The sequence below is a fragment of the Python bivittatus genome, unplaced genomic scaffold (genome assembly GCF_059951505.1).
Source record: "Python bivittatus isolate LINGU-HERP-01145 unplaced genomic scaffold, Pbiv_v1 ctg000080_np1212, whole genome shotgun sequence".
Taxonomy (NCBI): Eukaryota; Metazoa; Chordata; class Lepidosauria; order Squamata; family Pythonidae; genus Python; species Python bivittatus.
The window spans coordinates 42036912-42053352 of NW_028277035.1; the positions used below are offsets into that span (position 1 = coordinate 42036912).

A 16441-nucleotide genomic window follows, 5' to 3' on the forward strand; every position below is an offset into this window, starting at 1 on the left:
CCCTTTAGTTTCTTGAAGTCAATGAGCATATCATATTTACTGATGAACTGTATTCTCTGAATGCATTTGCCCCCAGAGACTAGGCTGCATCAGGGATGGCCAAGCAACCTGCAGTCAGCTTCTGTCTGACCAGCTGCCATTTCTGCTGCAGATACAACTCCGCAGCCCGTCACCATTTACCCAACAGTATGCCTGGCGCAGCAGAGCTAATTAGCAGTGGGAGTTCCATAGTGAATTGTCCGTGTAAGCTACTTTGCTTTGGTAAGTCGTGTTTTTGTGTGTCATTTTTTAGATGTTTGATAAAACCAATCCCCCACACCCAAAAAACAATAAAATGAAGATAATTCAAAGCCACTTCACTCTCATTTTCATGAACAATTTAGATTTTAGATTTTATTTTTTTTTATCCCACCTTTATTATTTTTATAAATAACTCAAGGCAATGAACATACCTAATATTCCTTCCTCCTCCTATTTTCCCCACAACCACCACCCTGTGACGTGAGTTGGGCTGAGAGAGTTTTTCAGAAGTGGTTTGCCCTTGCCTCCTTCCTAGGGCTGAGAGAGAGTGACTGGCCCAAAGTCACCCAGCTAGTTTTTATGCCTAAGGCAGGACTAGAACTCAGAGTCTCCTGGATTCTAGCCTGGGGCCTTCACCGCTAGACCAAACTGGCTCTTTGCATCCTAGCCTGAGGGCTTCTTGCAACTAGCGAGAGTCCAGAACACCCTGAAATTCTGAGAAAATGTTCTGGAGAGTTCAGGAGACTCCAAGGAGTGGGTTCAGCGGGTACATGAGGATGGGGAACTAATGGGCAACAGAGACATTTCATGAGTTTCTGCCCCACAGTCCTTATTCTATTATGAGGTTTGAATTCCTCTTCAACTATAATACATCTTTAATCAATGCAATACTGGGAGGCATCAGACCAAATACTGCTCCATCCATTGCTCCTGTTTAGGTTTTTGATTGTCGTTACCATCTTTCCTCTGCTGTTTTCTGTGTCATTCTGCCACCCCACTAACGCTCAGACTTCTGTACCCATGAACATGCTTGCTCTTTCTTGCACTGTTGTACTTCTCTAAATATGCATCTGTCTCCTTTCTGTGCAGATTTGGTGCTGTTCTGGCCACATAAAGATAAGTAATCCATTTTCTGAGTGCCTATATTTGATAAAAGGCTTAGGATTGCAATTTTAACCACAAGTCCTCATCTCTAAAATGGGAATTATATTGACTTCCTTCTTAGGGTTGACAAGATAAACAATTACAATATACATTGTATAGAAAACAATCAGATTGTAATTACATATACTGAGAAGTCCTATTGATTTCTTTTAAATTAATGCTGCTTAGGACAGCTGAATAAGAATGCTGCAAACACTAAACCATCATCATTAAACTTGCAGATACCTCTGAAGTGTTATGATATTGAGGCAGCTCTAATATTTCCTTTTAAAACTGGGAAAACATTTTCCTGAAAATTAGAATAAATTTAACCATATTTTAGGTATTTTTATAATCACCTTGCCAGTTGCGTCTTGATTTTCTTAATCTCTAAGTGCCTCTCAAGTCCTAGTGCCTCCTCTAATGCCTCAGGGTATCTCACTGCAAATGGGTTTCTTCTTAAAGTAGTTTGGCAAGCAACTTAGGGGCTACTGGGCATATTTAAAATGTGGTCAACATTCTGTGAACACTTTCACAAAATGGCTTCCGCTGTGAGGGTATCCATTATCCAGAAGGCAAACTGGTGAGGCTAAAACAAAGTAATTGGTCCATAAATCAAGGCTGAGCTGAGTTCCAAAGCAAAACCACTCTTTTAAACTCATAATTATTTTAAATAAAATAAATGTTCCTAGTCTGACTTCAAATGACTGACCAAGGCCTGATTCTTACATAAGTGATAAGCCAGCAAAAGGACTGAATCATTTCAGACTACATATAGAGTATCAGGCACTTGCTTTCTATCCTTTGCAGACACAGGAAACTATATGGCAGGGACAAAGGAATCTGGACTAGCCAGGCTATTTTCTATTAATACGTTAATTTCATAGAGAAGCACAACAAATTGCAGGTAACCCCAATTGTAATCTGAAGCAGTATAGCCAATACAGAAGTTTGCTTTCTCCACAAGAATGACATCAAAGGAGAAATCAAGATACACAAGGATATTATCTTGGCCTAGTTGCCAATGTTTGTAGTCAGAGTAAGGAATGGCTGTTCCGTTTTTGAAACGACGACGGTCTAGAACTAAAGTGCAATTCTCAAGGTCCTACTGAAACAGGCATTCCAATTTAGGTGTGACTTTCTGCAGTGGAGCTATGGCCAACTGGACATCTCCCGTTTATTTGAGCAAGTCATGAGAATGCCTAAACTGGCAGAACAGATCTAAAATTCCTTAAGGCACATGATGGAACAGCAAACCAGAAGTATCAAACAGAATATTCCCATCTTCCTAGACTGGTCCAATCACGATGACAGTTTACTGGAAAGCAAGGCCTGTAGGTATTAAGTTTTCCTCAAGTCTATTGAGTATTTATTAAGAAAATCTCTCTATGAAGAAAAACAATCAAATGTAAAAAAAAAAACTTCAAACGTTGTTTATTAAGACATCCAGTTATGTCTGTCAGTCTACACGCAAGTTCGCTACTAAAAATAAAATGCCTACAATTCACAAAACAAAAAAATCCACACTTTTGAGTGCCAAGCCTAATGTATAAATAAGTGACTCGTCCCTTTTCATATCAAAATTCACATAAAAAATTGCCAGCTCCCACCCCACCCCCAGTTCTACCTAAAAAGCCATGATGAATGTAAAAATTTAAATACACGCACAACCTTATCAAGGAGGAAGGGCAAAGGGAGAAATAGGTGCAGATCCTATTAACAGCCTTAGGATTGGCATTTGCGGCATTTGATCATACAATTTATGTACTCATTCCCAAAGGTGCAAATATTGCCAGGAGATTAATACTGCTTTAATTCAGCTGCAAGAATTTTTTATATATATATATATATGAAACCGAATAGCACTGAGGAGGCTTCAATCCACAGCCTAAAGCTCCTCCCGTCACTCTCCTGCACTCACTGGTGGAGGTGAGAGAGAGTTCACTGGAGCTTTAATTTACTTCATACTGCCTGTGCTATCCAAAATGTCTGTTTTTTTGTTTTAAAAAAGATTAAACATTTAAGTGTTGAAGACTCCAGCATAAAAAGTCAAGATTGCTATAGATTACATGAATGTAAATGCCCTATCTGACATGCCCAAAGCATTACCCCTCAACATACTTGAGCACCACTCTAGCCCAACACAGTCCTCCACACTGGCATTGTTTGAACTCCAGGCCTCTACATGATTTTCGTCAGTGTTCTTGACTGAGCTCCATTCACTCAGAACGATGAGGCCAAGGAGATGTACATACTACTTTTGACCTTCTGTTTTATTTTCCCATTTCAATATGAGCAATACTGACTTTTGTTTCACTAGTCTTTCTCTCTCTCTCTTCACCCTCTTCTTGCATTCCCTCCCTTGAGATTCTCAGCCCCAAATACTCAACTCAGATTCCCAGATTCTGCCCTTTTGTAACACGGAGGCAGATTCTAAAAGCAGTTTCCAGTGGAATGCACTGGCAGCCCTGTAAACCAAGCAGCTCACAGAAATCAGCACGGGTATTATAAATACATTTTGGCCAGCATTCTGAGAATTAAACTTGCTCACAAGAAGAAAAAGGAGAAGACTCCATCTGCTGAGCCCTGGGGTGCTTATTCTTGCACCAGCCTTTGCTAGTTCAATTCTGGATGCCCCCTCTTAATTCTTGTGTTATCTCTTCCTGTTCTTCAGCCAGTCCTTCTGGGGCAGCTGCTATCTGGTTGGCCTCACTAGAAGATGCACCGTCCAGAGTGATGTAGCCTTCTGTGACATCAACAGAGTCCTGCATGGAACCTGGCCCCATGACAGCCTGTCCATTGTCCACAGGCTCACCTCCAGTCTCTTCCTGGTGTTGAATATTGGGGGCGCCAGGAGCTTCTTGCTGAACAGTGCGTTGCTCTGCTCCAAGATTTACTTGTGGCAGCGGCTCCAGTCCTAACCCAGGGGGGTGAGTTGTATTTTTAAGTTGGCAATGGCACAAGGGACAGGTTTCTTGCACGTACAACCATTTCTTGAGGCAGCCCGCATGAAAAAAATGACCGCAGGGTGTGATAATAGCTGATTTCATGTCCTGAAAGAAGAAGCACCAGTATGACATAATAATCAACCACAAATGCAGTCTCCTAAAATTGTCCAACATTCATCATCACACTCAACCACCCAGCTTCAGTTGTCATCTTTTATCTGTCATTATCCACACATTGTTTGAGTTCTTAACCTGGTGCTATCCATCTATATTAGACTTCAACTCCCATTATTCGCAACCACCACTGAGAGTTGAAATTCAGTATATTTGGAAGACACCATGCTGAGACTGGTTACTTTACATTCATCTGCATTAGTAAAATGTAAGACCAACAAAACATGAAGCTTAACATTTCATTCTGGATAAGCGCTGTTTAGATTAAGATGTTTATGTACTAAAAATTGCAGTTTAAGGACTACATTGGCAAAGCTATCTGAATGCTACAATTCTATGCAGAAAGGGCAGAAAATGCAAGTGTGGGTATATCTCATTTGGCTTCTTAAATTCACCCTCAGTCAAAAGCAATTTTTTATTTGGCCAGAATCTATGGTGCCTAAAATGCTTTTCTCTGGAAACACCATCAAACCTGGATTCCCTAAACACTCAAACACAACTAGTGCTATTCACTTGTGACCTGGATTTATTTTTCTTAAAATTCAAGTTAGAAAATGCAACACGTTTTGTTTCTGAAGAACCGAACACCAGAATGTTAATATTTGAAACCAATCCAAAACTGTAAAGGGGAATTTTAAAAAGACAGAACTAAGAGACATCCAGAATGTGTGAGGAATTTAAAGCATACTACAGAAGTGCAACTTCTGTGCTTATTTTAGTTTCATTGCACAGATTGCTTAAATGACACAATCTAATTGAGATAATTGGCCTTTTAATTTCTGGTCAACTTGTTCTCTCAAGATGGCAGGAATAGGCTGGAGTGATTAAATGGATTCTGCAACTGTCACTGCCAAGAGGAGTAGAAACTAATAAGACTGTATAGGAAAAGACGACCCATAAATGAAAGATTTCAACTATAGGAGGCTATAGAAAAAGAAGATGCCAGGGCACACCTATCGGCATCTTATTTTTAGTAAATATCCTATAATTGATTTCAGTTGCTACTGTCAAAGTGGAGCCCTTAATAGTAACTTATTTTTTCATATCATACCACATTGTTACATTTATATCCCACCTTTACATTCTCCCTTTCCCAGGAGCTTAAGACTGCATACACTGCATTTGTTTCTCCAATTTCTCCCTCTACAACCACCCTCCTTGAGCTGAGAGAGACAGAGTGAGTGACTCAAAGCCAGTGTGGGCATCCTTGTCCATAACGCAACTCTAGCCTTTAAATGAATGTGATTATTTAACTACAGTGGTACCTCTACTTACGAACGCCTCTACTTACGAAATTTTTGAGATACGATCAGCTCCGCCCCCCAAAATTTACCTCTACTTACGAATTCGCCTTGACTTATGAGCCATTTTCCGCCCGTTCCACGTGGTCCGCGGCCATTTTTCCACCCATGCCATGTGGTCCGTGGCCATTTTTCCACCCATGCCATGTGGTCCGCGGCCATTTTCCGCCCGTGCCACGTGGTCCGCGGCCATTTTCTGCCCGTGCCACGTGGTCCGTGGCCATTTTTACGCCCATTCCACGTGGTCCGCGGCCGTTTTTCCGGCCCTGACGTGTGGTCCGCGGACGCCGGAATGGATTAACAGTAATTACATTGAACCTTATGGGAAAATTTATTTCGACTTGCGACCAACTCGACTTGCGATCAGAGTCACGGAATGGATTAAGTTCGTAAGTAGAGGTACCACTGTACTTCTCTGCAACATGAAAGATGCAGATGCTACCACAGCAGCCAGCCTTTCATTATTTTTTAGACCAACTGGTGAAAGGACTGGCTCAATAGGCATTTTATGGGACAGCTGAGCAGTCGTTTGGTAGCAGAGTTGGCACACTTCTCTGCTCCTTAAACTTTGTATGTAACAGGGTAAATGATGGTTATGTGGCATATGGGAACCTTGGAAATGCGGCGTCCCAATTCATACAACCTTCCACTTCTTCCTCTTCTCTACCGTTTCAGCACCTGGAGGAGCTGATCCTATGTTCTGGCACACAGCCTGCTCCTGCCCCTTGGTCACACAGCTCTGACCCTTTCAATCCTTGTAAACCGGGAACTTCCCAGATCAGTTCATTTAGAATTCAATCAGTCCCAAAGCTTCAGCCTTTTTATAAAACACCACAAGGAGGAGCCAGAGCTACAGCCACACACCTCACCTTAATCACAGCACTTACCTGATAGCAGATGGCACAGATATCATTATGCTGTTCCAACTGGTCTTTGGTGGCAGTGGGCAGTGATTTAATCTTATTGACTGCATCTCTGCGGAGAAGAAAGCTTTTCCATCCCAACTGAGCCCGAAGCCACACATTATAGTACGAATGAATGAAAATGATCATTGAGCCCATCACAGTCCATTCTCCAAAGATAGTCTCTGATACCCCATAGGCCACAACACAAAGAGCCACAAGGAACTCCAGAAGCCGATAGGTGCCATTCACATAGTAAATAACATCATCCATGTTTTCTACCGGCTCTTTTCTGAACTCTTCCACCATGAATAAGACATAAATGAAGAGCGTCCCCAGGACCTGAAGGAGAAAAAATAACACCTTTTGATTAAAGGAGGCAAGTCACAAGGTTGCACCTCTTCAGTATTAGCTATTTGGTTTTGGTAAATTATTAATTGTATTAATCAACTGCTATTATTGCCATATGCTAAATCAAATCTTGTTTAACAAAGTTCAAATCCAGGGCTTTGCAAGTATGCCTGTGAGAAAGAGAATGAATGAGAGAAAGACTGTATTCCAGGGTTGAGAGCTGCTGTATCACTGGGTACAATCTGAGATCTGATCACACGCTCAACACTGCAGTTGAAATCAAAGTACTGGATTCTATCCCATGTTTCGACATCAACATTTTATATTTCCCTGGTAACAGTTATTTTATATATTGATATAAATTTATCATGACACAGTTTAGTAATCTGTACAAAATAAGCCGATATGCTGTGTTGGGCCAGGAACAGAGAGGGCTGTAAGCAGGGGGTGTAACTTCCATTAGCACAAGAGCTACACCAGGATTTGTGTGGAATGTCAAGGGCCATACTCCAAAAATGGGCAGGACTTGGACACGGGCTGATAGGAAATTTTAAGAGTTCTGAGGGTGAAAAGAACACCCACAAAGCTTATAAGACCCATTTTTGCCCTTCCAAAACCCCTAAAGATCTCCCCAATGCCAAAAAAAAAAAAAAAAAAAAGAGTTAATTGGCCTCACCCATTCATGGGGCCAGAAAGGAAGGTTAAGGTAGGTCGGTCAGTCTGTCTGTCTATCTGGACAGGTCACTAGGAGTCAGAAACAATTTGATGGCACGTACAGTAATCAATCAGTGCAGGCAGTCCTTTGGCTGCACATTTCCTTTAAGAGAAAGAGGTGGAAAATGCTCCTTTACGTATTTCCATTCTGCTTTTTTCCAACAGCTTGCTCAACGCTGCAGCTGACTGGCTCGTGTTGATCACAGGAACCAAGAGGCCCTTACAACTTACCTGGAGGGAGGTGAGAATGCTGCTAGAAATGATGATCAGTAACCAAAAGTCCATGTGGAAAAACTGGCAGATCATGTAGGCCATGTAAGCTGGGAAGACCAGCAAGAACAAACACAGGCTCACGGCACGAAAATGCTTCCAAAGGCTCCTATAAAAGGAAATTTCCCTTTAGAGCTGGCACAGACTTCAACGCAAACACAGAAATGACTGGCTAGATTGCATGGGAGGACTGTGTTACGATTTCTTATAACAATTTCCATTTCTTCTTTTCTCCAGAAAGTATGTAAACAGCACCCATCTGTGCCTCACTGTTCCCTCTGGATTCAGCTTAACAATCTGGTGACTAAATTTGGAGGGTATCTGGGAGTGACATCTGACCCTGGAGGGCTGTATCTGAATCATGGGCCTTTCCTTAAGAGAACATTATACTGCAACGAAAACCTTCCTCTAGAATTGGTTTATGCTGACATGCTGCAATTGCCAGTTAATTTGCAGAGTGCTACAATTTCCTACTGCACTGTTGCTCTAAACTAAATAGCTACTCAATGGAACTGAATAGAATTTTCTGAGGATATATGCCCTTTCAGCACTCAATAATTCTTCCTGATTTGGCTACTATTAACTTCTTCTTTCAGAATGTCTAAAATTAAAATCAGATTGGTATTTGTCCAGGGCCCGATCTGTAGGTTTTCATACAGATGAAAACAAATGTATGTTTTCCTGTAGCTCCTTTCAGTTTCCACTCGACAGACATGGCTTTAACATCATTGATAATTATTCCTGCCCTCCCTTTAATCAACAACAACCACAACAGCCAACTTGCCTGATAAAGATTTCTTGGAACACAACACTTGCATGCTATTTTGTAATCTTAAACTGGTCAGATAAAAGGCATTGCCTCAAATAGATTTGGTGGAATTTCTGATTCAGTCTTGATTTCTAAAAAAATAAAAAACTAATGCTCAGCATAATCAGCAGTGCAGGTAAAAGATGACACAGGACAACAGTAACAACCACAAAAACCTGCCACAGAGACTACCACTAGTTAAACTCTGGTAATCAAACACAGTTCAGAGGCCATCCAGCTATTTCTCTTGCTTGGTGTGTTGCTTACTCTGTCTCTACCGGTCCTCACTATGCACAGAGAAGAATGTCTAACCTGGCTGACTTCTTTGTGTTTTTTCAGAATGTGAGGTTTCCTGTGGAGTCCTTGGGGTTCTCTGAGCTTGGTTCTCTTCTTGCAAATGTTTCATTACCCAGCTAGGTAACATCTTCAGTGCTAGAATGGGATGGGGTTTGCTCTCTGTTTATATACTGTGGCATGCTTTGCCGGTGTTGGTGGGGGTGGGGGTTTTGTTTTGCTTCTCTGGTCGTTCCTTGATTAGCCTATGTTGACGGCTTGATTGTGTGCCTGGTGGTAACCTCTGGTTATCTGGGTGATGATTGCTGGTGAGGCGATCTTCTGGTCTTTTGTCTCTTTCGAATAGTATGTAGACGCTGTTTATCTCTAAGTCTGACAGACTTAACCATAGTTTTAACTGGGAAGCTGTCAGCATTTTAGACCAAGCTAAATCCAAAAATGCAAGAGAATTCTTGGAAGCTTGGTATTCAGACAAGGCAGCAATTAACAGACACATAAGAGACAAAAGAGCAGAAGATCGCCTCACCAGCAGTCATCACCCAGATAAGCAAAGTTCACCACCAGGCACACAATCAAGCAGTGAACCATACCCTAATCAAGGAACTACCAGAGAAGCAAAACAAAACCCCCACCCCCACCAGCACTGGCAAGGCAGGCCACAGTATATAAATAGAGAGCAAATTCCCCATTCTATTCTAGCACTGAAGATGTCACCTAGCCGGGTAATGAAATGTTTTCAAGAAAACAACCAAGCTCAGAAAACCCCAAGGACTCCACAGTTCAACCCTGAGCTACACATATTCGCCTCTATTGTGAGGTTTCCACCCACCTTTTTCTGGGGAGAGTAATGTTCAGTATCACAATATGGCTGTCCATACAAGTGAATGTGGAATTATCAGAGGACAAAACTGCTGAGGGAAGTTTGTGTACCGTGTGTAACATATACATGTTAATGGTATCATTATATATATTCTCTTCTATTGGAATGGTATCTTTGGAACGCAAACTGCACTGGGATTCTAATCACATTATCATATTACACTTAGGATGGCCAAAGTTATACATGGCTTATCTGGCTTCTGCATGGGTGTGGATGAAAGAAAACAAGTCCCAAGATAATAGAATGAGGGAAATCTTATTGAGCAGTAGATGGTAGGGAGTGCAAAAATAGAAGATCACAAAATTAACCCCATCGGCTTCTTTGTCTATGGGTGAGCACAAACGAATGAGACACCGAATGCTTTGGTGATATAATTTTAATATAGTCAGGGTTCCATTTCACAGGATCAGTCATTATTATGCAATAACAGAATCATACTGCTTCTTACTCATGACCTAATTCAATTGAACCAAGTTAATTACATACTCCTTCACATCTCATCGGTGTATTATGACAGCTTGCATACTGTACTATCAATCATTCATGGTAACTTCAAGATGTAAGATTTGGATCTGCATATTTAAGAACATTAATCCACTGTAATTTTTTCCAGATCTCCTTTCCACTACCGGGCTTGAAACCGGAGGATCAGAATTCCCATGTGCCAGCATCAATGTACAGAATCAAGTGAGCTACTCTCCTGTAGCTCTGCGGTCCTCATTTCCCTTTGCTAAAAAATTTAATGCTAACATGGTGCAAGCAACAGATGCAGCTAACAGGCGACCTCTAGCACAACAGGCCCAGTGGATATAAATAAACCTCTTCTTTTTTACAGTCATTTCTGGCTATCCAGGAGAGGAAAAGCAAAGTAGGGTACAAGACAAAAAGCAGCACTAACCCAATTTTAGGGTCAAGTTCTGATAAAAGCGTATTTCTGGTAAAAACGTGTCTCAGGCTTTTAGTTCTTGCACTGCAGAGTCACTGTCTCTCCTTCCCTGGCCTTTGCATGTATTCTTATGTATCCTTCTTGCTACTGGACCAGTTTGTTCCACCTTCTTGGTCTTATATTACTCACTGTGGAGCCTGACACTCTTCCCGTACAACAGACATAGGGCCAGTCAGAAGAGAGACTGCACAACTTACCTGCACACAACTGTGCCTCGTCTCTGCAGAGGCAAAGAACAGAAATCGTCCAGATAGTGGCTGAATTTTCAAGGGCTCTTAGGCTCAGATGCATCCTTCTCCCTTCACTATAGCATGCATTAAGCCATGGCATGTCTTAATCTGGATTTATTTTAAAGGCATACTGGCCCTGTGTTAGGATATTCTCATGGGAAGAAAAGCAAATAGCTTATCTCCAAACAATTGTTTTGACTGCAAAAGTCAGGCCATCTGCGTTTTGTTTTTCTGGTCTGCATGTATACTGCTATTTACTGCCACCTATTGGCGTCTGTATGCTAGTTACCTAAGGGGAGGTGCATAGTGTTGATAAATATGCCTCACTGCTTAGTAGGATTTTAGTCATCATGTAATCAGTTTTATAGGTTATGTAGTAGTAACTAATAACTAAGTAGTGTGCCTCTTCTCTGAGAGTGTTTTGGCTAGAGACTTTGTTAAACTTGTGTACTGATAAGTCTTGGATGCCACATATATGAGAAGAAGTGATTTTTATATGTTTTACATGAAACTTGTATTTTATGTAGTTTTTATTTTTCTCAATAAACAACCAGTTATGTTTTATAACTTCTGGCTGGATTTCTTTGGAGAACAAGATAAGGACATTGTATTCTTTAAATCTCTCTAATCCTGGTGTGTATTTTTGGCATAGAATGTGGTCATATCTGCACTCTGCCTAACACCCTGACCTACATGCACCTAAGACATGAACCATGCCTTGTAGACCACAATGGCTGGATTCACACAACATGTTAAACAAACCCTATTATCACCTACCAAAGTGTGTAAATCCAGTCAGGCAGTAATTCTCTTTGCCTAGTTTCAGACAAACTGCTGCCTGTTTTGTCCAAATCAGTAAGTTATGGTTTGTGCCTGCTCTGTAAACTACAGCAGAAAAAAAAATATGTAGCTTGTCCTTTTGAATTGTCTCAAAATGGTGCATGAAGGAAAAGCACATGAGCTTCAGGCTTCCTGAAGACTAGCATTTGTTGTGGCAAATCGTAATTAGACATCACACCTGAATCATGACATAAAACACTATTGGCTTTACATCTAGAACAAGAAGCATCAAAAGACAGTTGCCTATGTCGAATGACTTCTGACTTACTTGTCTCTTGAAGCTCCCAGAGCTAAAACAATGGGATCCGCGATCTCCAGCATGGACTGCAGGATGGATGCCACCACAATGAAGAGAATAATACTGAGCAGGAAGGCCCGATGCACCACTTGCAATTCAATTAGTCCAGTCTGCACAGCCAGGATCAGAAGTGTGACTCCTTCTGTCATCCCCCTTTAAATATTTTTAAAGGCAATGAAAAAAAGATCAAGAACAAAACTGTAGTTCTGATGGATCTGATGCAGTTTTAAAAGCATGTGACTAACATGCAACTATCTTCCTAAGGCTTATGATACGGCCAAATATCTGCCTTATCAGACAATCCCAGCCAAAGGGCCTTTTGCTCAACAAGCCCTTTTGGTTCTGTCAACTGGAAGTCTCAGAGGTTGTATCTTGAATTTAACCTCTTTGCAAACTCACTGGATAGACAGGCAGAGCACCATCCTTTGATGTTAGCCATTCATCAATAACTCAAATGAATAAATTCTGCCTGTCACCGCCTCTCTACACCTCAGCTCTACAATCTATAGATCTGTTATCTATTGGTAAGGTTGTATAGTGATGTCTCATTTAAATATACTTTATATTGTAATGTTTGAATGTATTTCATAGTTGCTCCACATTTCTGTACATCACCTGCATAATTTAAACATGGAAAGAAATATGTAAGTATTTTCAGCAATTATAAATTACAATGATGTGGACCAGAATAGTTTTGTTCATATAATCCTCTCTTGAAAAGCTCCCAAATCACTTCTAATTTCTTCCATCTTTGGCTCATTTTCAAGTCCTAATTGTTTATAGATTAATAAACTTTTTCTAGAGAACACCTGACCAATGTTTTTAATTCTATTTTTATGCTAGACCACTGCTGGCGAAAGGAAAAAGCATCATCTGCTACTGCCTGCAACTGAAAGCAGGCTTTTAGGTTGAAATAAAGGCAAATGGTGATAGAAAGAAGATAATAGGTTCTGAATATTGCAATGTGATCAACATGTTTTAGTACACATTGTGGAGCTAAGAAACTGGAGGCACAATGCAAGGAACACTTAGTAGAACTACACATCAAGGTGGCAAGCAGATGCCAATTCTACCTGAGGTAGCAAAGATATTACACTTTAGAAAATAAGGTCATAAGAAGAGATTCAGTGACCCTTGTGTTCTGTCTGGGTCCAGAGATTCCAGAGTGATTTAAAGACGACTTCCTCAATCTACCAATATGACCATACTGATTGGACATAAGGTGAGTTATAGTTCTATTAAATAGTAAGCTTCTTAGAAAACATGTATTTTGGTATCTAAATAGTGTCTGAAGGCATTTTGTGGAGTTTGTTTTGAAGAGACTACATTGTGCAATATGCCTAATCTGCTTTGGGATAATATACATGGGATAAGCCCTTATTCGGGCACTTACCGATTCATAGCTGGATCATTCATGAATGCTCGGTAGCCTTGCAGGTAAAACTTGCAGAGCGTTAGAACGCCAAGTGCCACAAAAGAGACAGTAAACACCAATCCCAGCAGGGAGTAGGGAGTGCTGCAGCATTCTGCAATACTGGGGAGGAGACCATATAGCAACTTTAGAATCACATCAAGTTCTTAACACAGAGGAGAATCAGGCTTATAACACGCAGTTCCTGAAAAGCAATGCAAGATTGAACAAACTCACACATGCCGTGCAGCAGCATCTTTCAAAAGAAGATGCCATTGGACAGTATGTATTCAAAAGGAGGACCATGTACAGGAGAGGAATTTAATGAAAAATCATTGTTTGGTGACTCCCAAATGCTTTCAGTTTTGTTCAATGATGCTTCAGTTCAGAATTATTTGTAAAGCTGCAAAATTCAACAGATGGAATTTGGAACATCATTTCCCGTTTGGGCAAGCATTCAAAACAAGTAGATAATAGTTGTTAGGGCACTCAAATATGGATATAGTTTCTACGACTATTTCATAGGTATTTTCTCTATACAATCAAAGGATTTTGTGGTCCAAGAGTCACCTTCTATAAACCAAATATGATTGTAAAGGAAGAAATTATAGTCACATAGAGTCTAAATCTCTTTTGCTGGGTGACCCCCATAATCAAGGAAGCTATTATCGCAGGCTTCCACTTATTTTTAGTATTCAAACGATTTCATCTGGCTTATTGTAATAAAAGCAAACTATCTTCACTGGAGGAAATTCATTTGAATCATCCCTATTCCTCTTCCAGTGTTTCATTACTATGTCATTCAATAACATTTTATTCAATTACATTGAGAGTTTTGAGGGCAGCCTTAAAAAACAGCAATTTTTCAAATTCTCTAATCATGAAGATTGGTTTACCTAATACATTTTCTAGAGGGGCTCAGAACACATGACTGTACAAGGCCTAAGGGACCATAATGCTAAGATCAAATAAATTAGAGTGCAAAAGAAGCTCTTCAATTGGGAAAGATTACATGCCTAAACTGAGCAGTTTCTAGCTTGAAAAAATACTTAAGCCACCCATTTCTGGTCATTTTGTTTTTTAAAAAAACAAAAACAAAAAAAAACACCTTTCTCCCAACATCATCTTCTAATAAACATTTTATTTTATGAGGAAATAAATATTACAAAAGACCTTCACAATTCCTTGATCTAAAAACAATGCAAGGAGTCAGAGAGAGAGAAACAGATGCTTGTGAGGTGAACCTGGCACATCTATGTTACCTATAACTGCTTCATCTCATTTGCAGAACAGGGCTTTCCGTGCTTTCAGATGGATTACCTAAGGCCAAGAGTTGACACTTGCTAATTACCTTGTTAGGAAGAGAAAGAGAAGCCTCTCCCTAGAGGCTGGCTGATCCCGAGTGCTGAAATACGAGTAGATCTGAAGAGCAAACAGTACAAGCCAGAAGACCATGAAGAGAACAGGGACCACCAGCTGGTTCCACAGAGTCATCCCCAGGGCCAGCAGTCCATAAACTTCAACTATCTGGGAGAGAACATAATGGGTTTCTTGTTCAAATTTGAAAGTAAATAAGTAAGTAAGCACCTCATGAATGCTTAATTCAAACAAATTAGCGTTTGGAATGAGATACCTTTCCCTACTTGCTATCTTCCAGGTACACTGGCCTACATCTCCAATCATCTACCATCCAGCTTTGGATCATGAGTGGCATAGTCTAACACATCTACAAGGCATTAGGTTGGAATATGTATTTATTCACTGAATTCATGCCCTGTCTATTTATTCCAGCAGTCAAGATGGTTTACCATGATAAAGTATAAATCAATACAAAATTAATAGTTAAAAACAAAATAAAAACATAATCCAGACACTAAAAATAATTAATAATTAGATGTCTGGCAAAAGAGAGATTTTCCTAAATGCTGCAAGAATTGAAGCCAAAGGGACCTCTTTAGGAAATCTGTTCCATAGCCTGGCAGCCAAGGAGAAGGCGGCCCTGTTCCATGTATCTGATAGTCAAGCTTCTGGCAGCGGGGGCATCTTCAGAAGGTCCTCTCACCGTTGTTCTAAGTAACTAGGCAGGTTCATAGTGGGAAAAATAGTCCAGCAGATAATCGTGGCCTACCCTGTTTAGAGCTTCAAAGCTGAACAGCAGCATTTTATATTGTACCCAAGTATTTAAAACTGAACGCCACCACCTTAAAATCATGTCCAGTAGACAACTAGTAGCCACTGCAGATCTTTCAGTACCAGCATCACATGATTCATGTTCTTTGTACCAGTAAGCACCCTGGCCTCTGCTCAGCTTTGCACCAACTGCAATTTCTGGACTCAAGAAATTTCAAGTTTAGCTCTTGAAAAGATCTTAGGAAATGAGGAAACAATGTACTGAATGCTTTCTTGGAGTTAGAAGACAGGAAACCACAGAGTTTGGTGCATCCCCTCTGAATAACCTCTTCCACCATTTTCAGCACCATAAGAACCCTGTGGGACATCATAGGTAAATAGTCCCGCAGCCCTATCTTGTGGGCATGTTCCGAGAGGAAGAACCAGAGCAGTACAACCAAGGCTTAACCTTACTAGATAACCTAGAATACAATAATATCACAAGCTGCCAAGAGGTCCAACAGAACCAGCAGCGTTGCACTGCCTCCATCTAATTTCTGGTGATGGTTACCTACCAAGGTGACCAAAGGAGTCTCAGTACCATATAGACGAAATCACAACTGAAATGGTTCCAGGAAATCAGTTTCATCCATATGCTGTCTTAGAAGCCAAAGCACACATGATACTCACACCAACTATTTTTTGCTACATTTCTGCTGACAAATCATATACTCAAGTTTAAAAGAAGCTGGTGACATAAATATGAGTCACTACATCCTCCCACTCTTTTATTTTATATTG

General features: G+C 40.6%; 1 protein-coding gene across 2 annotated transcripts in view; it reads right to left on the minus strand.

Annotated features, from left to right (window-relative positions):
* Positions 1–394: 394 nt before the first annotated feature.
* The window catches only part of RNF145 (ring finger protein 145), a 73573-nt gene continuing 57526 nt past the window's right edge, over positions 395–16441 (minus strand). Inside the window, exons 5-10 of one of the 2 annotated variants that reach the window (XM_088133901.1) lie at positions 14883–15058; positions 13514–13654; positions 12091–12273; positions 7786–7933; positions 6475–6831; positions 395–4217 (exon numbers count right to left, since the gene is read on the minus strand). In XM_088133901.1, coding sequence (XP_087990027.1) covers positions 3786–4217; positions 6475–6831; positions 7786–7933; positions 12091–12273; positions 13514–13654; positions 14883–15058 — 1437 coding nt within the window. In that variant the 3' untranslated portion in view covers positions 395–3785. The remainder of the gene's footprint in view (positions 4218–6474; positions 6832–7785; positions 7934–12090; positions 12274–13513; positions 13655–14882; positions 15059–16441) is intronic. The other variant, XM_007422501.3, reaches the window with a different exon arrangement.